The sequence below is a fragment of the Coccidioides posadasii genome, chromosome 1, assembly GCF_018416015.2.
Source record: "Coccidioides posadasii str. Silveira chromosome 1, complete sequence".
NCBI lineage: Eukaryota > Fungi > Ascomycota > Eurotiomycetes > Onygenales > Onygenaceae > Coccidioides > Coccidioides posadasii.
The window spans coordinates 1556885-1579363 of record NC_089407.1 but is presented as its reverse complement, the minus strand read 5'-3'; the positions used below and the strand labels follow the sequence as shown (position 1 = coordinate 1579363).

The window sequence follows — 22479 nt, the reverse complement described above, 5'->3', positions numbered from 1 at the left end:
ACGAGACTTGTTCTTCTGCTCGATGAGGCCAAACCAGGGTCTCGTCGCTCACGGCGCGTCTTGGATATCTCGCCCGTGGGAAAGGGGGCGGCTTGAGGGGACGTGACAACGCCGGGCTTCGGCGTATCTATTCTGCCGCCTCCGCGCCGCCTCCCCTGATTGGGTGGCCGATAAGCATTATCGATAGGGGAGGTTTCGCCCGTCGCCGAAGCAGCCAGAAAGCACATCGTTGCCCAGCTGCCATCGCCAACCTTCAGAACAGGCCTGCAATCAACTTTGCCCGTTGTACTCCTTTTAATTCTTTCGCTCTTGTCTTAGTAGCTATATATTCCGTTCGTTTTTAGCGCTCTCTAATTCTTGCTCCTCTTCCCTCGGCCCAGCCCTTTGTCCTGCTCCTTCGAGATGACGTCCGCCGTAGCCACTCTCACCCTAGGATCTTCCGCCATTAGCCCTTCCCTTCCCCCAAACTCGCACCAGACAGATATGCTGGTGTTCCCGGCCTCTTCCCAGGAGGGAGAGCGCGCCACCTCCGCCTCCGTGTCTCCGCCCTTATTACCCGTCTCGGCATCGACATCTGGTCAATCCGAGACTCTGAGTACGCGTCCTACAAGTCAGAATATGGAAAGCCAGGCTGCACCATGTTCTGAAGGCCCTATTTCCAACGCCGGGCTTTCTGCCCTAGCCTCTGCTGCGTCTGCCCCGACATCATATCTCCGGTTAGTAGCAGGAGTCCCTTGCAAGCTCTACCCGGAACTTTACCTGAAACCGAGGTTTCGATATCACACCGCATTAGCGGTTACGCTGCTTTGCGATTTCATTAGCTGACGGTGTCTTTGCGTTCTTTTGCATACCTGCAGAGCCTATGATGCCACTGAGAATGTGTGTAACAACCATAACGCGACCCAGAGCATGAACTACGCCACTTCTTCGCCAAGTGCTACCACCGGCGGTTCGGGAGCGGCTTCGGTAAGTCAATTGACCCTCCAACAGCTTTCTCTCTTCTTTTCCTGTCGCCTTGCCGTCGCCCTCGAGCGCCGCGTGCGAGGACTGTTCCCAACCAATGAGCTTTACCAATTGGGTCTAGCGTGGAACGCAGCCTTTAGCGCGGTGCGTTTTAGCGTTTCAGCCCCAATCTTTTTTTCCCTTATCACTGCCGAATCCCATCACCCGTTCCCTTATCAATTCCAAGACATCCCAAAAGCCAGATATTAACCTGACCTTTCCGAGTCCTATTGCTTTTTGATAATCCCTCCTGTTTTGATTCTATGATGACCATGGCGACTACAATGGCTAACCAGAGTCCGCAATATCAGTCCGTTTGCCAGAACTGTGGCACCTCGAAAACGCCCCTGTGGAGAAGAGATGGCATGGGAGCCGTCCTCTGCAACGCTTGCGGTCTTTTCCTCAAACTCCACGGTCGCCCGCGCCCATTGAACCTGAAAACAGACGTAATCAAGAGCCGTAATAGGGTCAAGACCTCGGGGCAAGGCTCCAAGCGGAAGGTACCTTTGCCTTCTGGGCTGTCACAGTTCTCCTTGTCTATCCAGAAGTAGCTAATTCGGTTTGTTATCAGCAGCCAGCAGTTGACGTAAATGGGACTCCTACCTCCAAAGCCGATGCAATGGCTGCCACCGGAGCATACGGCTTTCCTAGAGCGCGAAAAACATCACCTCGGTCTGACCGCTCGAATTCTCCGCTATCGCGTACCGATACCCCCAACTTCGCTCACAACAATAATATCGCCCCCCAAAACGTGTTCGATGGTGTCGCTTTGTCGGAACATGGTATTAATCCATCCACCGCAGGATTCTCAGCGTTACAACTACAACAGCCATCCCCGGGATCAAGCACGTCGTCCAACGATCGGCATCTAGAGATGGCGCAAACATACGAAGGCTTAGTCGCGGCGAATACCTCGCTAAAAACTCGTGTCAGCGAGCTGGAAGTGATCAATGAGCTGTTTCGTGGGAGGGTAACACAATTAGAACAAAGCGAAGAGGCCTCGAGGAGGTCAGAGCTGAACGTGCGGGACTCTGAACTGCATTTGAGACGCTCTCTGGAAGAGGCTCAGAAGCGGGAGGAAGAGCTGAAACGCAAGATAAGCGAGCTAGAACAAGAGTTGAATGAATACAAACAGAGCGACAACTGCGGGAACCCGGTAGAACCAGAAGCCAAAAAAGCGCGTCTTTCTGACAATACCATCGGACCGCCCGCCAACCCCACCATCGAAGCTTCCTAGCCGCGTAGTCAGCTGGTACGCTTATTAGCTACGGAAAATTCCGCAGAGCGAACAAACCCCTTCTCGACCCACTGTCTCTGTCCCTTCTATTACCCAGATACCCATGTGTTTTTTCTTTTCAAAGCATTGGGCTCGGATATCTATTGTAATGCTAATTTAAGCTATGCTGTATTTTTATCGGATCTTGTTCCTTTTCCACTCTGTTGTCATGGCGTGGTTGGCTATTTGGAGGAGCCCGACTATACATAGGGGTTTAAAAATGCTTTCGTTGCGAATTGAAATCATCACTTGTTTTGAGGACATGATTCCGAGGAGTAAAATAGGTACTGTACATATGTAGGTGTAGGGTTATGATGATACAACAGTACCATATTTGGGTATTTCCTTTTCTACCTATCTGCATTGGGTTGGAAATTGTTTTGCGGAAAGTAGACTATAGAGCTGAAGAGAGTCATTCACTGGCTGAAGCATGATAGCTTTGTGCGCAACGATCAGTATGTGAGGATGAGAATAGACAAAGCGTATCGGGAAGTCCTCTTGAAAGCTATTCCATGATCAGACAGGAATGTGCTGTGTGATGTCAGGAAAATGAAGGTTAATGGTGTACTTGAAGCAATAAGATGTAGTAGAAGCACGCGAGCTCTTAGCAAGTTCGGTGTGAGATGATGAAACGACGAGAGCAACATCATTCAGGTATAAAAGTATTGGTGAACCTCTGTATAGCTAGTAAGTTCTTTCGACTTATTCTGTGCTTGAACAGAGGCCAGTGTATATACTAAATATCAACTGTAACAGATATGCCACTCGAAGGAAAAAAAAAAAAAAATTATTTAACTTGCATGCGCATGATTATTATTTTTCCCGACCAGTTTCGCCATGACCCTCTTTTCATGCCAGATGCCCCATAGAGTAATCAAGGCGCCTGCAATCCCCGCATACGACGTCACCCAATACGCAGTCCGGTAGCATGCCAGCCCTTCCCTACAGTCACGATCGCCGTTTGGTAATATCACAGAGTTTCGGTCATAAATTGATCCATAAATGAGGTTGAATATGTTACCACCAACGACTGCCGCGAGGGTCATGATGCCCCAATTTTGAGAGATGCCGCCAATACCAAACGTATGCGCGACGAGAGAAGGGTAAACTCCAAACAGCATACCGTAGGCGAAGCCCGTCATGCCGGAGACCAGTATGAGATGGTGTGGATTGGAAACTTGGGCACCGGCAAGTTGTCCAGCACAGAAAAATAACGAAGCTGCGAAGACACACCATTGGCGTGACATTTTGAGATGTTTGACAAGAAGGTCGGAGCCGATTCCTAGAGAACGGGTTAGTTCACTCGGTAAAGTCGCCTAGTAGGAAACAAATGGGTTGTATTACCGCTGATAAGACGGCCTATGAAGCTAAGCACGGAAAGGGTTGAAACGTGGATGGCTTGTCTCTTTTGAAGAAATCCGGAGCTGACGCTGTCATCATAATACTTCCAAAGCGCTTTGACCTAGATCAAAGTCAGAAAATGTAAAAGGCATGGTAGTATTGTCAATCTAGGAGCGAATCTCACATCGTTTCCAATATTGCTGCAAAGGCATTAGCACACCATTCAGATAAAATGAGAATAGGGAAAACCAACTTTATTGTCATCAGGCCGATGCCTGTCAGCACCCCAAGCAGGGAAAACAGCTGCCAGAATTCCACGGTTCCTAGGATCCGAAAGCCACGCAAATCTGAATGAAGTGAATCTCCAGTCACACGCGATTTCAGGTTCTCGTCGAAAAGGGGATTCTCAGACGTCGATGATCTGGTAATCAACGATGATGTCTCATCCGCAGTCTCGTGTCGGGGCGGTGCGGGGGATGATACAGGCAAATCAACGGAGGTTGAAGTCCGAGGTGCCTCTACGTCTGCGATTCCGTGATGGTTATCTGTAGACCTGGTTCTATGAAGCTGACTCGACTGAGACGCGTTTGTTGGCTCATAGTCCGAGATGGAGGAGTAGGAGGACGAATGTGGTAGCAATTTCACAAAGAAAGATGAAACAAATATCAACGACGATGTTCCAACTGCGAGGACGAGCAGGAACAGAGACGTGTCATCACGGAAAGCAAATGCAGCTATCGTTGAGAAGAAAAATGCACTCAGTCCGAAGGCGGCGAGTGGGAAGGCTGTAGCAGAGCCTCGATGATTCGGGAAATTGGACGCAGCTGTGTCGGCTGTGTCAGTAGCTGGTGGCCAGATAGAGAAGGGTGTATAGTATACCAGTCTTGATCGACGCTGAAAAGGCAGAGCAGCTTCCTAAGCCGGTGAGGAATGAGAAAAAGCAGAGAAGCGGCACACTCATCGAACCAGCGCCGGAGGCATAGGCTATTCAAATATCAGCACTCTAACCCAACTCTAATGCCCAGGACGCTCAGGGGTTGGTACTGACCTCGATGAATGGGGAAATATCCCAGGAACAAAGCCACAGTACCAATCATAGTACCGGGACGAGGTCCTTTGGAATCAACAAGCAAGCCAATAGCAATACCACTAGCATAGGTTCCCACGTTTGCCGCCGTACCCTACTGGCCATTAGCATACAGGGGGGCATTTGAAGTGAGAGACGCGATGCGCACAATAAGATTACTTTCTGTCGAAGAAAGTTTCATACGTTCCGCAAACTGAGGGGCCCATGCCGAATAGACATACTAGAAGAAGGTCAACCATATGTACACGACATATTTGGCCTGGGGCTTCATAGCTACATTTGTTCCGCTGGCGAGCGCGATTGCAGTCGCCGCTACCACGGTCAGCAACCGCTGAGCTGTTGTTATCGACGGAGACATGGCGAAGGAGGAGTAATTCTAGGTGCAATAAAACACCCTTCTAGCTTCGCGCTGTGCTTAAGACCCATGTGATAACAGTATGATCTATGAATGTCCAGGAAGGCACTCTGAAAGAGTTGATCTAACTATATGTAAAGCCACAGTGTTTGCAGTAGTTCTTTTGTGTAACAGAATAGGTCCTGGCTTGGTCGGCGTATGACCGGCTCGTTCGTCCACGGTATCGATTTATATAGAAGATGCACCTCCTTTGTGGCAAGCGCTAGGAATGACAGCCACGGGATGAATTCGACGACAAGGGCCCCTGTGCACTTCGTGACTCGCGCCGACCCCGGAGACGTTTGATGCCCGGCTTATATAAGCAGAGTGACGTTATTGCCGGCGAAGTCGACGCTGCCAAGCCATGGAAGGCAACCCGCAAACCGCCAACGCCATCACCACCCCGACCGTCGTCCGAGATCTTGGAGGGCGCGATATCCAACCACCAAGACACCATCTATTGCAATCGACACTTTGTTTTGAGTACCCTCTAGAGCGGCGCTCAGTATGGGTGCATTACTATCTCTGCCTTTGATGGCAGTTCCCAGCATGGGGACGGTGAGGACCCGTTCTCAAGCCAAGCTCTCACCGACCGCTTGCTAACTCTTCTTAGGTGGTGGGCTGCCTTGCTTCATGTTGCGGAGCTGCAACGTGCTCTGCCCTATGCAGGGCATGTGGGAAATTCCAGAGCAGGTAGGGGATTTTCTCGTTCTTCACCCCAAGAAGGATAGACTGACCACCTGATAGCATGGCCACGAGAATCGCCTACGCATTTATCCTCCTCATAAACTCCATCCTTTCGTGGATTATGTTAACAAGATGGGCTTTGAACAAACTCGAACACCTTACATTCGACTTCTTGCCTATCAGTTGTGATGGAGAAAAATGCCACGGCTGGGTTGCTGTTCACCGTATCAACTTCGCCCTCGGATTGTTTCACATCATCCTTGCCCTCCTCCTTCTCGGAGTACGCTCTTCCAAAGACCAACGAGCTGGTATACAAAATGGATATTGGGGCCCTAAGATTATTGTTTGGCTGGCGCTCATCGTGCTCTCGTTTTTCATCCCAGAGCCATTCTTCTTTGTCTGGGGTAGTTATTTCGCCTTCGTTGGCGCGATTCTGTTCCTGCTGCTCGGTCTTATTCTCTTGGTGGACCTTGCCCATTCATGGGCGGAATTATGCTTCGAAAAGATCGAAGACAGTGGCTCCCGCATGTGGCAGGTCTTGCTGATTGGTTCGACCTTGGGCATGTACCTCGCCTCGTTCGCCATGACGATCGTTATGTATATATTCTTCGCTCGCAGCGGCTGCGCGATGAACCAAGCAGCAATTACCGTAAGCAGCCCCTACCTTGCATCATTATCCAATACTTACACTACACAGATCAACCTAATCGTTTTTCTGATCATTTCCGTTGTGTCGATACAACCGGCGGTGCAAGCAGCAAACCCTCGCGCCGGCTTAGCGCAGGCGGCAATGGTCACTGTCTACTGCACTTATTTGACTATGTCCGCGGTTTCGATGGAACCGGACGACAAACAGTGCAATCCACTCCTTCGTGCCCGTGGAACCAGAACCGCTTCGATTGTTCTTGGAGCTATTGTTACCATGTTGACTATTGCATATACAACTACGCGTGCTGCAACCCAAGGCATTGCCCTCGGGTCAAGCGGTGCACATGGTGACTATTCTCGTTTAGGTCAGGATGAGATGAACCATGACCTTGTAACTCAGCAGCCCAGCCGTAGCCGCCGCGAAATGCGTGCCGAGGCTCTTCGTGCGGCCGTTGAAAGCGGAAGTCTTCCTGCATCTGCTTTGGATGACAGCGACGACGAATCGGATGATGACGCCGACTCCAAGGATGACGAGCGGGGCTCGACCCAGTACAATTACTCGCTATTCCATATTATCTTTTTGTTGGCCACAATGTGGGTTGCCACTCTGCTCACCCAGCATCTAGATCCCGAGGCCCAGGATGATCTCGCCCCTGTTGGCAGAACCTATTGGGCCAGCTGGGTGAAAATCATTAGCGCCTGGGTATGCTACGCCATTTTTCTGTGGACTCTCATCGCGCCGGTTTTGATGCCGGACAGATTTGATCATTAGAATGGAAATCGCGTGTACCTACTTCGGCTGAATTGGTAGGACTTCGGATGGTTACGACTGTAGTTATTTATTTTGTTTTGGCTGTAATTACATCTTTTATTTTTAGCGTGTTTACTCTGTACATGGTTGCAGTTTTTGAGAATAACACATGAAATGTTCCCTGATGCTATCACAAATATGATCTACATTTTTTGACATTGCTTATGGTATCTAAATAAGTTGTCTGTTGACTTGTGGTGCGTGTCCCATGCCTTTGTACGCCGTGCACTGAAGTTCTCCCATGTCCCGTGACGTCACAGCCGGATTGGAAGGCCATTAACTCGTGTAACTAAACGCGCACGCGTCGATTGTGGTTAGTACAGGGTACATAAACCGGCACTAGCCACGAGGCGCAGAAAGAAACCTCGAATGTCTAACACAGCATAGCAACCCGTCCATGGCCATGGGATGAATATGGCCACTATCAAGGCCATTGAGGCCCGTTCGGTTTGTTGCCACACCTCGCGTTCTCCTCTATTCCAACTTGACTCACGCGGTCCTAGATACACCAAATCCAATCCGGACAGGTAATCGTTGACCTATGCTCAGTGGTTAAAGAGCTCGTGGAGAATAGCCTCGATGCTGGCGCAACGTCAATTGGTATGGGTAGCCGATTGACAGACTTTGTTATGGGACTTGCTCTAACTGAGATTTACACACGTCTGATAAGATATCCGATTCAAAAACAATGGTTTGGACCTCATCGAAGTTCAGGACAATGGACACGGCATTCCGCCCAATAACTACGAAGGCGTTGGTAATGCTATAAGACCCAGTTGCCTTTTCGTAGTCAAGTGACTGATTCTTCGCAGCTTTGAAACATCATACTTCCAAGCTCTCCACGTTCGAAGATTTATCATCCCTTCAAACCTTTGGGTTTCGCGGCGAGGCTCTCTCGTCGCTTTGCGCGCTTTCCGACTTCCATATTGTTACCGCTCAGGCAAATCAAGCGCCCAAAGCTACACGCTTAGATTTTGAGGTTTCTGGCAAACTGAAAAACACTCAAGTAGTGGCTGGTCAAAGGGGCACCGTTGCCTCCGTCGAGGGTCTCTTCCAACGGCTCCCTGTTCGGCGACGAGAGTTGGAGAAAAATATTAAGAGGGAATATGGCAAAGTTCTAGGCCTTTTACATGCCTATGCATGCATCAGCACTGGAGTTCGTTTCAACGTTAAGAACCAGATGCCCAAAGGGAAAAGCGTGGTGGTATTCGCGACGAAGTCAAACCCCACGACAAAGGAAAATATTTCAAATGTGTATGGAGCAAAAACATTGCTTGCTCTGATACCGCTAGATTTGGAATTGGAATTCGAGCCTAGCGCGGAATCAAAGACCTCGCGCAGACAACAAGATGGGCAGGTGAATAAGATATTCGTGCATGGTTATATATCCAAGCCCGTGTTCGGCGAAGGGAGACAAACTCCCGATCGCCAAATGTTCTTCGTGAACTCTCGCCCATGTGGCTTGCCGCAGATTGCGAGGGCTTTTAATGAAGTCTACAGGTCGTTTAATATCTCCCAGTCACCGTTTATATTTGCCAATTTTGAGATGAACACTAATGCTTACGATGTTAATGTCTCGCCGGACAAACGCACGATATTGTTGCATGATGCTGGTGCTCTTATCGAATCTTTAAAGGCATCGTTGACGAAATTGTTTGAAGGTCAGGACCAAACTGTGCCTCAGTCCCAGCTCGCGGTGCCAAGGCAAAGTACGATGAAGCAGTTGGTAAATAAGAATGCTCCTTCTATTGCAGCTGCGCCGAGCAATTCATCGCCAACGACCCAACGTTCAGAAGAGGCTATTGGAGTAGACAAGGAAGTTCAGGAATCTGACCACGAGTTCGATAAGCAGCGAACGTCGCTAAGTGCCTCCCCTGAGCCCGCACCGCAGGGGACTGGAGGTACCTGCTCTTCAACCCAAACATCCGTGAATGTCAGCGAACTATCTGCGCCCCCCTCTACCTCACAGACCCAAGCCCAGGAGCCCGATAGATCAAGTCAGGTATCTCCTCTTCCTGGTCAGGAGAGGAACTTGATATCCGGCCACAGCACCCCCCAAAGCTCACCTAACATGATTAAGTCGGCGTTCGACAGAATGCGTCCTACAAGGCCACCGGCAGAGATTGCGACCATTACAGTTGGGGGCAAAACGACTACATCCACCATCGGATATGCTTCCGCACATAAACGCAAAGCCGGCCAAGAAGGGCATGTAACAGCAGCACCGTCGACAAAGCGTCAGATGCGAGGTACCACGTCAAGCAAGCTAGGACAATCTTTAAGTTCCTTTGCTGCTCCAGGCACCCAGATTGAAGATCACCAGCAAGAAGGGGAAGAAGGAGGGCCCAGTGAAGCAAAAGAGGACAAGCACGAGGAGGAAGAACCATTGGCCAAATTGACACACAGCAAATTTGAAGCAAGTGATTATGAAGAGCAAGTTGAATCTAGTGACGATGATCACGCCCCAGAAGAGGATATCGAAGAGGAGGACGGCTCAACATCATATTCAGATGAAAGTTATATTGACGATCAAGAAAAAAAAGCAAGGGACGAGCAAAAAGTGGCTGAATTGATTCAAGCTGCGGAAGAGACGGCTAATGTCCCCTCAGAAAACAATGTCGAGCGAGCGCACAAAATGTCTAAGCGGTCCCGCGGAAGGGATTCAACCGTTGAGTTAATGTGCTCAGTAGACGGTTCACTTGCAAAAATCGAGGCACAACTGAAATTACTCAAAGAAAATCTCGAGTCCCTGAAGCATTACAAAGCTTCAGAGGAACCTATTTCCGAAGAAGCTTCAGAGCAGCAGGATTCAGCGGAAACAAGGCTATCTCTAACAGTCTCAAAAGAGGATTTTGCTAAGATGCGGGTTGTTGGACAATTTAACCTCGGGTTTATCTTAGCTATCAGGCCCGGAACTGATAGCACCGACTTCCAAGATAATCCGACAAAAGACGAACTATTTATAATTGACCAACACGCCTCCGATGAGAAGTATAACTTTGAACGGCTACAAGCTGAGACCGTGGTTCAAAACCAGCGCCTCGTCAGACCTAAAACGCTCGATCTCACCGCCGTTGAGGAAGAAGTTATCATCGATAATATTCCAACCTTGGAAAAGAACGGCTTCATCGTCGATATCGACACGAGCGGTGACGAGCCTATTGGACGAAGATGTAAACTAATCAGCCTTCCTCTGAGCAAAGAGGTTGTGTTCAACACACGAGATTTGGAAGAATTAATTGTTTTACTATCCGAGTCGCCACAGCACCACCGTGCGTCCCAAGACGATGGTGATGTTGATCCCGCATCGTCATCGTCGCAGTTTACAAATCTCTACGTCCCACGGCCTGGCAAGGTGCGCAAGATGTTTGCCATGCGCGCATGTCGATCCAGTATAATGATTGGAAAATCCCTCACTGTTAAACAAATGGAGAGGGTTGTTCGGCACATGGGAATGATTGATAAACCGTGGAATTGCCCACATGGTAGGCCGACGATGAGACACTTGATGAGCTTGGGTCGGTGGAATGGGTGGGAGGAGTGGCCTGAGATTGAAATTACCGATGATGAAGAAGGATATTATGATGAGAGCGAAGGCTGGAGTGCCTGTGAACAGGGAAGCGGGGTTTGGAAGCGGTTCCTAGAGGACTATGGTACTATAGATGATTAAAATTTTGGATGCGCATGGTTGGCTTTTTGAATAATCGAAGCGTTCTTTGGATATGTACTTTATAGATCAATTTGATTAGATTTCACGACTATATTTTCGATCATTAGCCCGTAGATGAACATGGGCCTTATTCGCCGGGCCCTTGGTTCGAATACCAAAAGATATCAAAACCAACGCCTCAACCGGCTCGGCTTCGGGCCATCCTGCTGTGCCGGCATCTTCCCATTCTTCATATCTTCCTCATCCGCCAACCTCAAGGTCTCCTCGACAATCAGAAGATCCCGCTCCAGCAGCTCCGCCCAGTTCTGCAAATCTCCGACTTCCTTCAGGCCCTGACGGCCTTGATCGGCGAGCTTCTCCAGCTCATTGCCCTGCTTGGCAAGCTGCTTCGTCGTCCTTTTCAGCTCGGCTTCTTGTTTCTGGATGATGGATGCATTTTCATGGAGGGTTGTGGCACGGGAACGGAGGTCGGCATCAAGGTTGGACCCGACGGATTTGAGGGAGGCAAGGAAGGCAGTCCGCGCTTCCGAAGTGGGGTCCGGGGAGTGTGGAGGATGGGTAGTGGAGTCGGCGGCCATGATACCTTTTGAACTTGGCTGGGTTTGGTCCAAAGAATTCGCTTCGCCCGCAGGTGCTGGGTACGGAAAGAATCGAGGCTCCTCGTTCTCAGGAAACTTTGACGGTGCAGTTATGATCTTAAAAGGCTGGGGTATGTACAGCAGAACACAGCTAGGCAGGATGTAGGCAAGGTGCTGGGAGTCTCGGTCCGATTTGAGTTCGTGTTGAGACTGATAATATCAGGCCGAAAATCCGGGGCAGAAAAGGCGAGAAGAGCAGGCAAAGCTCTCTTCCAAAAAGCAACCCCACTTTCCACGTCACCGGAGACCACTCGTGAGCTATGGGCTATGCACGTCATGGTGCGTGCCTATGAATCGGCTATTTTCGCGATCTACTCTGCATTGCAGAGTGGTTTATGGAGTTATTCGATCACTTCGGCTTCTCGGGTGCCCGGTTCCCAGGGGCCAAAAGGATAAGCCGTTGGCCCCCAGAAGTGGCAATCCGTAGGCTGAGCTTTGTGAGGATACTTCCTCTACTTCGTAGATCTCGCCATGCACCAAAGCTTGCTAGCTCTTTTTCCCTGCGATAGGCCAGCGACCAGGGCCCGTGGAAACGTGTCGCCAGTGGTTAGAGTTCGCGGGGAAAGACAAGCCACTTATTGGTATCGACTAGGTCCTACTCCGGAGCCGGGGCTTCCATAGAGGATAAGGCAATGTTGCACATACTGCAAAGGGCCAGCCGCCCAATTCTCGAACCTAAGAGACTTATTTAGTTACAGGGTCTTGTTGCTGGAGATTGGAGCTCAACTTTGTGCAGAGTGTTTTCGTTAGCGCGACTCGCCAGGAGCACGTGACTGGTTGCCTGCATCCATCTCTTATCGCGTTTTGCAGCTTCGTCTCTCTTACCCCCTCATGCTGCGAAAGTCCATCAGACAGAAAGGGAGGAGGCTGAGTGAACAATGGAACCATATCGGCTTCTTGTTGAGATGCTTAACTGGCCTTAGAACTACCCTGAGCCATTCGAACTACTTACATGGCATGCTTTCACAGAGAGAGAGAGAGAGAGAGAGAGAGAGGAGGGGGGAAGCAAAAAGTGGGGAACAAAGTCACAATGCAAGAATGTTCAAGAAGTCTGGCATGCTGGGGCCCTGGGGATTGGTACTCTCTGAGCTCTAAACATACGGTTTAGGGACAAGTTACAAAGAAGCTTGTGCTATTTCACTGACATCCTTGCCAGCAAACACGAACAGGCTGTCTCCAACTTTTGTGAAATTCCAATAGACCACATCTTGGTTGTCATCGCCATCCATGAACAGGTGCTCAGTTTTCAGATAGCCTTGTACCTTCTGGATAAGTGACTTAAAGGTCCCCTGCTTGAGGCGGACTGATTTCAAGGAAATCATCTCCAAGGTTGAGGAATGGCGGAAGAAAAGCCGAGCCAGATCATCCTCGCTACACCTCAGATGGCTGATCGCCAGAGATCGGAGCCGTGGGACCAACAGACCTTCGGACATTCCATGGAATCGTCGCAAGTCGGAGCTATCTTGAAAATCTAAGGTGATATCGGCGACATTCCGGAAAAGCATGATGAACCCGTTAACGCCATCCGCCCAGGCTTCGGCTGTCATGCGATCATCTTCTCCCACGCAGAGATCCAATACACTAATGCTCATGAGATGGCCTTGCGCCATATCAGCAAGGCGTCTCGGGATGGCTATGATCTCAGGCCCAAACGCTTTATCAGGGAGTCCATGCAAGACCTGGAATCTCTCCAGCGGGATTTGACTTGTAATCGCAACGGCAACAATCATACGGAATGCACGCTTCGCAAACGCAATGCTCTCTTTCTGCGAGACCTCACTAGTGAAACGGACCCCTGTCAGTCGCTTTTGAGACGCCGCTCCCCAGGGCCAGGGATGATCGCTGATTCCAAGCGTCCGACAGTTGGTAAGGCGAACCAATGCCCCGGAGAGATATGCGCTGCCGAGTCCAAACTCTATCAGGCTGTACTGCTGGTACAAAAGTTGCTTGTGGGCAGCATTGTTCACCCCGACATACTCATCGTCCAAGCCCCTGACCCAAGGCGCGAAGACATGAAAGTCACTTGTTAAATGCTGTGGGCAGATCTGCACGGAGCAGACATAGGGGGCCAAAACCGGATCGCGGGACACTTCCACGAGATTTTCAAGGCTTCTCCGCTCGAGCATGTGGTAGCGGGTGCGAAAGTAGCGAGCTCCAAAGTGGTGGAATGATGTTAAGTTGATGTATCGACAAGCAAGCCGAAAATTGAAGAAGTCGGCCGAATCAAGTTTGGAAGCGACCATTACGATGAGCTCCGGCGCAAACTCAAGAAGGACCGGCATGACGGCGCTGGCTAGGCTTTTTTAAGTCAAGAGAGTCAACGCTTGTCCAACGGAAGGGCATTATGGAGATCCTAACCAAAATTGGGCACACCTGGTCGACGCGAACAGGGCTCCTCTAGTGGCACTCGCCACTAGGGATATGGATGCTCACTGATTCTCAATCTTCAACTATTGGAAGACTCTTATGATCGAACAGTCTGTAAGTGCTGATACATATGGAGATTGAAAGTGTTGTATTGTGAAGGCTAGCGAGAAAAAGCTATATAAGACACGTGCATCGCGTTCGATAGGGTGGAGTGTCCCGTCTATGCGACTCACCTGACTCTTCTGTTATGTATCCTTTTGACATTAAATGCAGATTTTACGGCTTTCTCAGGGGGAAGTGGCTGTCAAGTATGTCTATTCAAGTCTGTCTAGCCTAATATTCAAGGTCTCATATTGAGTGCAATGCCTTACTGACATCTATGAATAATTAGATTCATAATTTTCCTCTCACGGCAACTGAACTTGCGACTGTAGTCTCGATCGCCTCGAGCTCCGCAAGCAACACTCCTTCAGGTACATCATCTCCATCTTCAGACTCCAACTCGAGAGCCCAAGTTACCCTTCCTGCGCGAGGGCTACGCACTTCGATTTCCATCTTCATCTGCTTTACAAATGCAATGACAGCGTTCTCTTCGACCTCGTCACCCTCAGCTACCAACATCTCGATCAATTTTCCGCTAATTGGAAGAATGACGTGGCCTTGGTTGTTCGGATCTCCCAAACGGTGAGTTGAGGACAAGGCGCTGGCAGATGTGGACGTGGTGGAAAGTGTCATGATGTACGCAGCGGTCTTGGCAGGGGTTGAGACAGTTGCTGGAGTTGTGTATTCGATTTCTGCTCTTAGAGATGTTGGAAATTCGTTACGCAGAACTCGGCTCAAAAGCAAGTGGTGAGGTAGTTGAGAAGAGTTAGACTTCTCGCCCACTGGCTGCAGGTCGATGGACCATGCGTCCCCTTTCCTAAGGAGCACGTTAGAGGCTGCTGCAGATAATGTCTGCGAGACAGATGATGCCGGCAAGGAGGGTTTGTTTGATTGTATGGATTGTGAAATCTTCTGGCCGCATGCAACGATATCATTGAGGTTGCTTTCAAGCCACTGCGTGTCAGCCCTCCACTCCCTAAAATCTGCACTGTGGATGACGGCCCGAAGGACATCGATATTCGTTCTGATTCCTGAAATTTTTGTGTCCTCAAGAACTCTTCTGGCCTTTGAAATGACTGCGTCCCAGCTTGCAGCCGTGACAATGATCTTTGCAACCATGTTATCAAAGTCGGACCCCACCACAACGGGCGAAAGGTCTGAAATATTGGTGTCAACTCTGACACCATTGCCCCCCGGTACATGGAATCCTGTTATTTTGCCAATGCTCAAAGCGAAATTGGCATTTGGATCTTCGGCGCAGAGGCGCAACTGGATGGAATGCGGGCCAGGTGGCGTTTCTGGGTCTCGATTTTCACCGAGTCCTATCTCTTGAAGCGATGCTCCCTGGGCCAGGAGGAATTGAGACCGTACAAGGTCGACGGACGTTATGCACTCAGTTATGGTATGCTCCACCTGCAACCGTGGGTTGATCTCCAGGAAATAGAATTCGGATACCTGCTCGTTGACGAGGAACTCAAATGTTCCCAGGGATAGATATTTGATCTGCCTCCGTCAGTGAGAGTTTCCAAGAAGGTCTAGGCCGTGTTCTTCTCACCCTATTGGCGATGCGTAGCGCTGCTTCAATCACCAGGCAAATTAACTTGCGGTCTTTCATGAGTGCAGGAGCGCACTCGACAATCTTTTGAAACCGTCGCTGAATGCTGCAGTCTCTCTCCCAAAGATGTCTAACTTGCCCGGTCCCGTCACCAATGACCTGCACCTCGACATGATGGTATCCTTCGACTGCGGCCTTTTCCACAAAAACCTTTTTTGAGGGTGATTCACCCATAGCTCTGTCAACGGACGCTTGCAGCGTGTCTTCGCTTCTAACGAGGCGGATTCCTCTACCCCCTCCCCCATCCACGGCCTTGATCATCACTGGGTATCCAACCTCGGCAGCAAAAGCCTTGATAACGTTCAAATCACTGGTTGGTTGTGTGATGGCCTTCAAAACAGGCACTCCACAAGCTTCTGCCAACTCCTTCGCTTGCAGCTTGTCGCCAGTCTGCGCTAAAACTTCCCATCCTGGTCCAATGACTTTGGCACCCGCTTCTTCCCACATCCGCTGGGCAAATTCTGGACTTTCGCTCAAAAACCCGTATCCAGGATGAACAGTGTCGATGGAGTGTTCTTTGGCTAGTTGCACGAGCAGGGAAACATCCATATATGATGCCGGAGACGGCAGCGCCAGCGCATGGTTGGGGCCCCCGAGTACGCAATGGGATTGATCATCAGGTGTATAGAGCGCGTAGGTCTCCGCGGGATTAGGAAGTTCCCTGGCTGCCTGGAGAATGCGGACGGCGATTTCGCCTCTGAAGACATCAGTATTATTTCTGCTGTGGGTGTCCAATATCCCATCCAACGTACCTGTTGGCTACCAAGAGCTTCCTTATTGGCCGTGCTGGAGGCACCATTTTGCGTTGCGACTGTGTTCTTTGTTTGCTACTTCCGCGAGAGTTCACTTCATACGATCTGGGTAAGCTGTGCAACCCAGCCTATAATGTCGACCTTATATTAAACTAGAAGCCTTCGACGTGCTCCAAAACCCTGCCGAACACAAGTTCCTGTCTGAATCGCTCTGCAATTCCTTTTAGGCGTAACTATACTCGTAGATCCCGGTACTTCGTAAACAGAGATTGAGACAAGACTGGTCAGCGCCCCAAAGTTCAAAGACCCTTGTCTCCAGCTACATAAGAAAAAAATCCCTCGGCGTCCCGGCACAGATTAATTAAATCCTTACCCCAATTCTGCCCGCGAGCAAATTCGGGGCCGTTGCCGCCCTGGACCTCTTTTTGCGGGGAAATCCTTAAGACCAAACTTCCAGGCGCTACATGCTCGAAATGCCGAGGCTCTGAGGGTAAACTACGCCGGCCAAACTCAGAACAGCTCCGCCGAAACACACTCTAGCAGTATCGCCCGAGGGTATACGTCCTGCTTCTGAAGTCCTGCCGCCGATTGTTAATCCTACAGAACGAGTGTACGCCGACCCTTTTACGACCGTTGGCCCGCGAGAAATCACAAGCTTTTCAGATACGGCATGAAGTGACCAGGGAAAGTGATCCCAAATCGAAACCAAGTCCGGGATAATCCAAACTCGAGGAAGCCGCCGCGGCCTTTTATACACAATCTATTTCGCTCTCTGACCTAGGCCATTAAAAAAAAGGACATTCGTTCGGGTATCTCGATTCTTTTCCAACGTCCAAACTAAAATTCCGATATAAACTGTACTCGATACACTAAGCAAAGCGCAAAAATCGTGGGCCGCACGAAGTGAAGCTCACTCACAAACAATGGCCCAAGACAAAGAAAACGCCAACGATCTGCAGCCATCCCAAAGGGCCAGCGAACGACTCAACCAGCTCTCATCACATTTCGGATCTGGAGCCAACCAAACCAAAAAACGTAAGCCCAAATCGTCCACTACGTCTTCCCTTGCCGCCGATCACTCCGATGTCCTCGGCCAGATAGCGACCTTGCGCGCCCTAGCCTCCAACCCTGATCCTAAGAATCGCGGGTACATCCGCCAAAAACAAGCCGGGAAACTCTGGGTGCGTGAGCGAATTGAGCAATTGGTCGACCCGAATACCTTCCAGGAAATTGGTTCCGTCAGCGGTACGGTGACGTGGAGACAAACCGGTCCATTGACGGAAGAGCCGGTGGCGTTCACGCCGAGTAACAATGTACAGGGCATGGGAAAATTGAATGGCAGAGAGGTGCTCTTGACAGCGGACGACTTCAGTATTCGCGGTGGGCATGCAGACGGGGCAATTGCTGAGAAGACCATATATATGGAGCAAATGGCGGTTGCCCTGAAAATGCCAATGATTAAATTGGTTGACGGAAGCTCTGGCGGTGGAAGTGTGACGACGATTAGAAAGGAAGGCTGGTCGTACGTTCCACAGGTAAAGCCGTTTAAGCATGTGGTTCAGCAGTTAAACATGGGTATACCAAACTTGGGCGCTGTTGTTGGACCTGCTGTAAGTGGCCTTTAAATTTTTTTTATTTATTTTTTTTTTCTGTTTTCCTTTCCGTTGATTTGAGAAGGTTCTTGATTTTAACGTGCTAAACTATGCTCTGTAGATTGGACTCGGGGCTGCCAGAGTGGTGTCCTGTCACTTCTCCGTCATGGCCGCAGACGTGGGCTCCCTCTTCAACGCTGGTCCTAAAGTTGTCGAGGGCGCAACATTCGAAGAAGGCCTGGACTTTCAAGAACTAGGCGGACCCATGATGCATTGCACCAACGGCACCATCGACAACCTAGCCGCAAATGAGGCAGAGTGCTTCGAGCAAATACGCACTATCCTGGCCTACCTTCCCAGCTCGGGCGCCGAGGCACCACCAGTGATTCCATGCGACGATCCGGAAAACAGAGAGGACATCTCACTCAGGAGCATAATTCCAAGACGACAGCAGAGAATGTACAATCCGTGGACCATTATTAAGTCCGTAGTCGACAAAGATTCGTGGTTCGAAATCGGTCCCTTATGGGGGCGAACATCAATCACTGGGCTTGCTCGTCTTGGAGGTCGACCGGTTGGTATCATCTCGCTGAACTGTGAAGTCAACAGTGGGGCCCTGGATGCAGCCGGAAGCCAAAAGTTGACCAGACTGTTGAAATTATGTGACGTTATGAATATCCCCGTTATTCAATTCATTGACGTTCGTAAGTTGCCCACCGTCCTAAGATCGATAACTTGGCAGGGTATAATGGGATGTTGATCTAACGACGTTGAAGCTGGATATGCAATCGGGACGGTAGCTGAACGAACGGCCACCATGCGTTGGGGCGTCGAGCTCACGAAAGCGTACTACTCTACCACGATGCCGATTTTCAACGTCATCACAAGAAAAGCGTTCGGCGTCGCGGGCGCTGTTATGGTGGGCTGTCGTGATCCCAAAATGCAAGTGGCCTGGCCATCTGGTCAATGGGGATCATTGCCTCTGGATGGTGGAATAGAAGTCGGTCACCGACATGAACTACGGGAAGCCGAAAAGCTTGGCAAAAAGGCAGAGCGATATAAGGAATTGGAGGATGAATATCTTCGACTTATGAATCCGGTCCGGACCGCCAATGCATTCGGTGTGGAGGAGATCATCGACCCTAAGGATACCCGTGCCGTAGTCTGTGCTTGGGCCAAACGGGTATATCAGGTGCTTATGCCAGAGAGATTGGCAAATAGAGCCAATGGGAAGATCCAGCCCAGCTTCGCATGATGTACTTAGATCCGCGTCAGGTGGAATTCCAATAACATAGAAGTTCCTCAAATTTTCAAACGATCATTTGACTTTGCCAACACCTTGGAGCGTCAGGTAGACATCCGTTCCCCAGCCCCACATGCTCTGCAGATGGATGCTACCACCAAAATACTCTGCATATGCTCTTCCCAGGGGGAGACCATAACCCAGGCCGGCTATCGTGCTATTGTTGATATTTGTATTAGAAAGGAGGTTCAATCCGTCAATGTTGCCGTTGTCTTCGTTGAGAACTTCGTCTTCTGAATATGTTGTGAAGCTATAGGACCAAATATCAGCGAGTATCTCTGGAGGGATACCACCTCCACGGTCACGGAATCGGATGGTAATGCTTTGGGTCGGCGAGTCGATAGACCCGAAAAATGCGTTTTTGCTTAGGACTTCTCCGGGCTGGCTCGCCGCCTGAAAGTCGATGTTGCCCTTGGAAGGCTTACAAAACTGACACATCGATGAGGGTGCCTTTTCATCTTTTTTATCGACTACATCGGGTGCCGACGCGATAGTCACCTCGACGGGTTCGCGCTCATTTCCACTCTCCACGACAGCTCGGAAAGCATTCTTCAACAGCTCGGTGATTATGTACTCCAAATGGACCGGGATATGCGCGAAAGTAGCATCAACCTCACCGTTGATGATCACACGAGGCCGCACGCCGTATTTCAGCTCACAGATTTCGGCGACAAATTCCTCGCAACTTCGGATGAGTCGAGCAGGTTGAAGAGCTGTATCTATTACGCCGATATAGTTCGACGGAATGGGCGGTCGTCCTTCCTCGGTAGGCTGGGAGGCCATATGTAGGGCCAAGTGTTGCTGGGCAATGAGTCGCGTTCCGATTCTTGCGCGTAGATGGTCGTCGAGGAACGCTGTGACTTCCTCCGGGCTGATATACTTTCGACACTCGAGAAACCCTCTAGCCAACACGGGAATAGTGTTTGTATGTGTTTGGACCAGGTCGGCCATCGTTTCCGTGAATTGCTTCTCATCTTCCGACGTGGTGATCTTCCGCTTCTGGTACGGCAGCAGAGTCGATAGAGAGTGAATGTAGTTGTTGTAAATCTGCGAAACGTGAGGATTCGACACGACTATGAAGGGAAGATTCCGAAGAGCTTGGATCCGATACGCCAGACGTGCGGGAAGCAGAGATAGCGTAAAGTTGGCGGACGATAACAGAGCCTCTTTGGACAGTGGAGGGCAGCCATGTCTGTTGAACACCCCACGTATCAGTTCCACCCATCAGGTCTGCATTCGCATCCAAGATACACACTTACCGGAGTAGATCATTCAGCGTCAAGGGACGCTTGGGGCTGGAGGCCAACTGTGTAACTTCATCAGTAGCGACGTCGGTTGCTGAAGGGGGGTAGGACCAGGCGTTCGTGTCCAGCGAACTAAGCGGACGGGACGGAATTGATTGGAAGGGCACGCCAGGCCGAAGGAATTGTGCAGAGGACAGCCGTCGAAGAAGCATGGTGAAATTGCTTCCATACTATGCGCTAGAAATCAGGGGGGTTGATCTGCAGTCGCATCGAGACGGGACGAAAGGGAGGGTGGGAGCAGCAGCAGGAGGAGGAGCGGGAGAAGCAGCGGGGCGGAGAGCTTAAGAGAGCAAGTTTGAGGCTTGTCGTGAATCTTCGGTCGGTCCCCTGCACCCCGGAGCACCCGAATCCTGAAATAGCCAAAAACAAATTTCAAGATCCGGAGTCGACAACCTTTCCCTCCACCCGCGCCAACGCTCTGCATCCGCCTCTCCGTCTCAAAGCGAAAACAGCTAACTAGCCTGGTTACAGCGGCCCACAGCGTCCAATCCCGCGAGATTGCTTTGCGAGTTACACCGCCGAACGCGGCCAGTGAGCGGACACAAATCCGCAGTCAAACGCCAGCCAACGAGCTCATTTAGCCGAAGGGGCTTTGTTTGGACGGAGCGCTCCGTATTCCGTACCCCGTGGAGCAGTCTAAGGAGTTACCGTTACGACAATCCATTGGTACAGACATTCCTCGAGATTCAAAAGTGGTCTTATGTACTTCCACCACCACCACCAAGTTGTAGTGGCGTACTGCGCAGTTTAACTCGTTACTACAGTACTCCGTGCCCTACTCCGCGCTCCATTCAGTGATCCGCTGTCTTCAATCCCACGAAACCTGGTACGTTGGTTAACTACGTTGACCATCACGAGATTGAGCACGTTGAGCGCCGCGAAGTCTCAAGACACTTGAAGATGAGAAAACACCAAGCAGCGCCGCCAAGGCTTTGGTTGTCACCGACGGAAATACACTAAACTATTTAAGGATTAGCTCGGTAACAACCTGGGCCTTCTCAAAACTTGATTGGCCTGCTGGAATGCGATCTTGCGTGTTGGCGTTTTTATCGTTACCGCGGGCCCGGGCGCTCTGGGTTGCCGTAGCGGTTGGTTGATCGCTCTGTTTCTGGTGGGCTCGACGATTATATCGTCCCAATCTACTCCGTACTCCGTACTCCGGATCCCCAACTTTGATATAGCTAACGGGAAAAAGGGTCACTCTGTCTTTGCTACTCTACCCTTCGTGCAAATGTGTCGGAGATCTCAGGTTTGGTATAACACAAATAGCTTTCTGTGGTGCGAAACGTGATCCAAACACAGATACGGAATGCTCGCAGTTGCTCCCACCTACATCACTACTCCACGCGGAATAAACCTTCACGGCCATATGACAGTGCCGTTGGCAAAGCCACCGATGTTATCGATCCAAATACAGCGTACGGCACCCTGATGTGCGACCCAAGATATGAGCTGGCCGCGGTTCTTCCTTGACCAGCTACTCCATCTCGTGAGCGCCTGATGTTGTCAGATTGGATCTACCTCCCCTAATACGATTAGAGTGGACAGGCTCCGAAATGCCGCTGAAAGCTCCCTATAGGCTAAATATCCTGAATACGGATGGATGTCTAGAGGCTATATTTCCAAATGGCGAAAGGAATTATGGCAGAAATCCCATCAGACTTACCAGAATTACCCCGCCAGATATTGATCAATGACAAGCAGGTAGGCCCGTGTTTTATCTTTGTAGATAAAAGCCGGACCCAACTGAGGGGAAAAAAAAAAATTTCAGAATCTATTCTTGGGGATCTCCCATAAGTCTTTGCTGGCTGCGAACTGTGTTGATGTTGTTGACAATCTGTGGGGCTTCTCATCGCTTGGGCGGACATAACGTTATGCCTCCCCTCGACT

At 50.3% G+C, this 22479-nt stretch overlaps 9 protein-coding genes across 9 annotated transcripts; 4 read left to right on the top strand and 5 right to left on the bottom strand.

Annotated features, from left to right (window-relative positions):
* Positions 1–278: 278 nt before the first annotated feature.
* On the top strand, positions 279–2597 carry D8B26_000453 (uncharacterized protein). The gene is made up of 4 exons (XM_066123235.1): positions 279–716; positions 858–966; positions 1314–1502; positions 1574–2597. Exons 1-4 carry the CDS (start codon positions 403–405, stop codon positions 2237–2239), a joined length of 1278 nt encoding a protein of 425 aa, XP_065979309.1. The 5' UTR covers positions 279–402; the 3' UTR covers positions 2240–2597.
* A 472-nt stretch (positions 2598–3069) lies between these two features.
* On the bottom strand, positions 3070–5064 carry D8B26_000452 (uncharacterized protein; the record flags this gene model as incomplete). The annotated part of the gene is made up of 8 exons (XM_066123234.1): positions 3070–3560; positions 3623–3740; positions 3804–3819; positions 3873–4443; positions 4499–4603; positions 4668–4800; positions 4855–4926; positions 4984–5064. 8 exons carry the CDS (start codon positions 5062–5064, stop codon positions 3070–3072), a joined length of 1587 nt encoding a protein of 528 aa, XP_065979308.1.
* Positions 5065–5511: 447 nt separating this feature from the next.
* Positions 5512–7375, top strand: D8B26_000451 (uncharacterized protein). Its single transcript, XM_003071266.2, has 4 exons — positions 5512–5658; positions 5714–5793; positions 5848–6436; positions 6485–7375. Exons 1-4 carry the CDS (start codon positions 5608–5610, stop codon positions 7205–7207), a joined length of 1443 nt encoding a protein of 480 aa, XP_003071312.1. The 5' UTR covers positions 5512–5607; the 3' UTR covers positions 7208–7375.
* Positions 7376–7654: 279 nt separating this feature from the next.
* Positions 7655–11795, top strand: D8B26_000450 (uncharacterized protein; the record flags this gene model as incomplete). Its single annotated transcript, XM_003071265.2, has 4 exons — positions 7655–7693; positions 7750–7846; positions 7917–8003; positions 8059–11795. 4 exons carry the CDS (start codon positions 7655–7657, stop codon positions 10914–10916), a joined length of 3081 nt encoding a protein of 1026 aa, XP_003071311.1. The 3' UTR covers positions 10917–11795.
* D8B26_000449 (uncharacterized protein) lies at positions 11081–11494 on the bottom strand (the record flags this gene model as incomplete). Its single annotated transcript, XM_003071264.1, has 1 exon — positions 11081–11494. The coding sequence occupies one exon, from the start codon at positions 11492–11494 to the stop codon at positions 11081–11083; it is 414 nt and encodes a 137-aa protein (XP_003071310.1).
* An 874-nt stretch (positions 11796–12669) lies between the features above and the next one.
* On the bottom strand, positions 12670–13836 carry D8B26_000448 (uncharacterized protein; the record flags this gene model as incomplete). Its single annotated transcript, XM_003071263.2, has 1 exon — positions 12670–13836. The coding sequence occupies one exon, from the start codon at positions 13834–13836 to the stop codon at positions 12670–12672; it is 1167 nt and encodes a 388-aa protein (XP_003071309.1).
* A 478-nt stretch (positions 13837–14314) lies between these two features.
* D8B26_000447 (uncharacterized protein) lies at positions 14315–16437 on the bottom strand (the record flags this gene model as incomplete). Its single annotated transcript, XM_066123233.1, has 3 exons — positions 14315–15526; positions 15579–16335; positions 16391–16437. 3 exons carry the CDS (start codon positions 16435–16437, stop codon positions 14315–14317), a joined length of 2016 nt encoding a protein of 671 aa, XP_065979307.1.
* Positions 16438–17313: 876 nt separating this feature from the next.
* D8B26_000446 (uncharacterized protein) lies at positions 17314–19237 on the top strand (the record flags this gene model as incomplete). The annotated part of the gene is made up of 3 exons (XM_066123232.1): positions 17314–18000; positions 18104–18686; positions 18759–19237. The coding sequence occupies 3 exons, from the start codon at positions 17314–17316 to the stop codon at positions 19235–19237; spliced, it is 1749 nt and encodes a 582-aa protein (XP_065979306.1).
* Positions 19238–19300: 63 nt separating this feature from the next.
* Positions 19301–20741, bottom strand: D8B26_000445 (uncharacterized protein; the record flags this gene model as incomplete). The annotated part of the gene is made up of 2 exons (XM_003071260.2): positions 19301–20477; positions 20545–20741. The coding sequence occupies 2 exons, from the start codon at positions 20739–20741 to the stop codon at positions 19301–19303; spliced, it is 1374 nt and encodes a 457-aa protein (XP_003071306.1).
* Positions 20742–22479: the final 1738 nt, after the last annotated feature.

What these genes read in the sequence shown, in the direction of transcription:
- D8B26_000451 (XM_003071266.2), top strand. Translation starts at nt 5,608, where the DNA reads ATGGGTGCATTACTATCTCTGCCTTTGATGGCAGTTCCCAGCATGGGG. An exon ending in CAGTTCCCAGCATGGGGACG is followed by an intron (nt 5,659 to 5,713) that starts GTGAGGACCCGT and finishes AACTCTTCTTAG; the next exon opens with GTGGTGGGCTGCCTTGCTTC. An exon ending in TGAACCAAGCAGCAATTACC is followed by an intron (nt 6,437 to 6,484) that starts GTAAGCAGCCCC and finishes TACACTACACAG; the next exon opens with ATCAACCTAATCGTTTTTCT.
- D8B26_000453 (XM_066123235.1), top strand. Translation starts at nt 403, where the DNA reads ATGACGTCCGCCGTAGCCACTCTCACCCTAGGATCTTCCGCCATTAGC. An exon ending in GCCCCGACATCATATCTCCG is followed by an intron (nt 717 to 857) that starts GTTAGTAGCAGG and finishes GCATACCTGCAG; the next exon opens with AGCCTATGATGCCACTGAGA. An exon ending in GGCAAGGCTCCAAGCGGAAG is followed by an intron (nt 1,503 to 1,573) that starts GTACCTTTGCCT and finishes GTTTGTTATCAG; the next exon opens with CAGCCAGCAGTTGACGTAAA.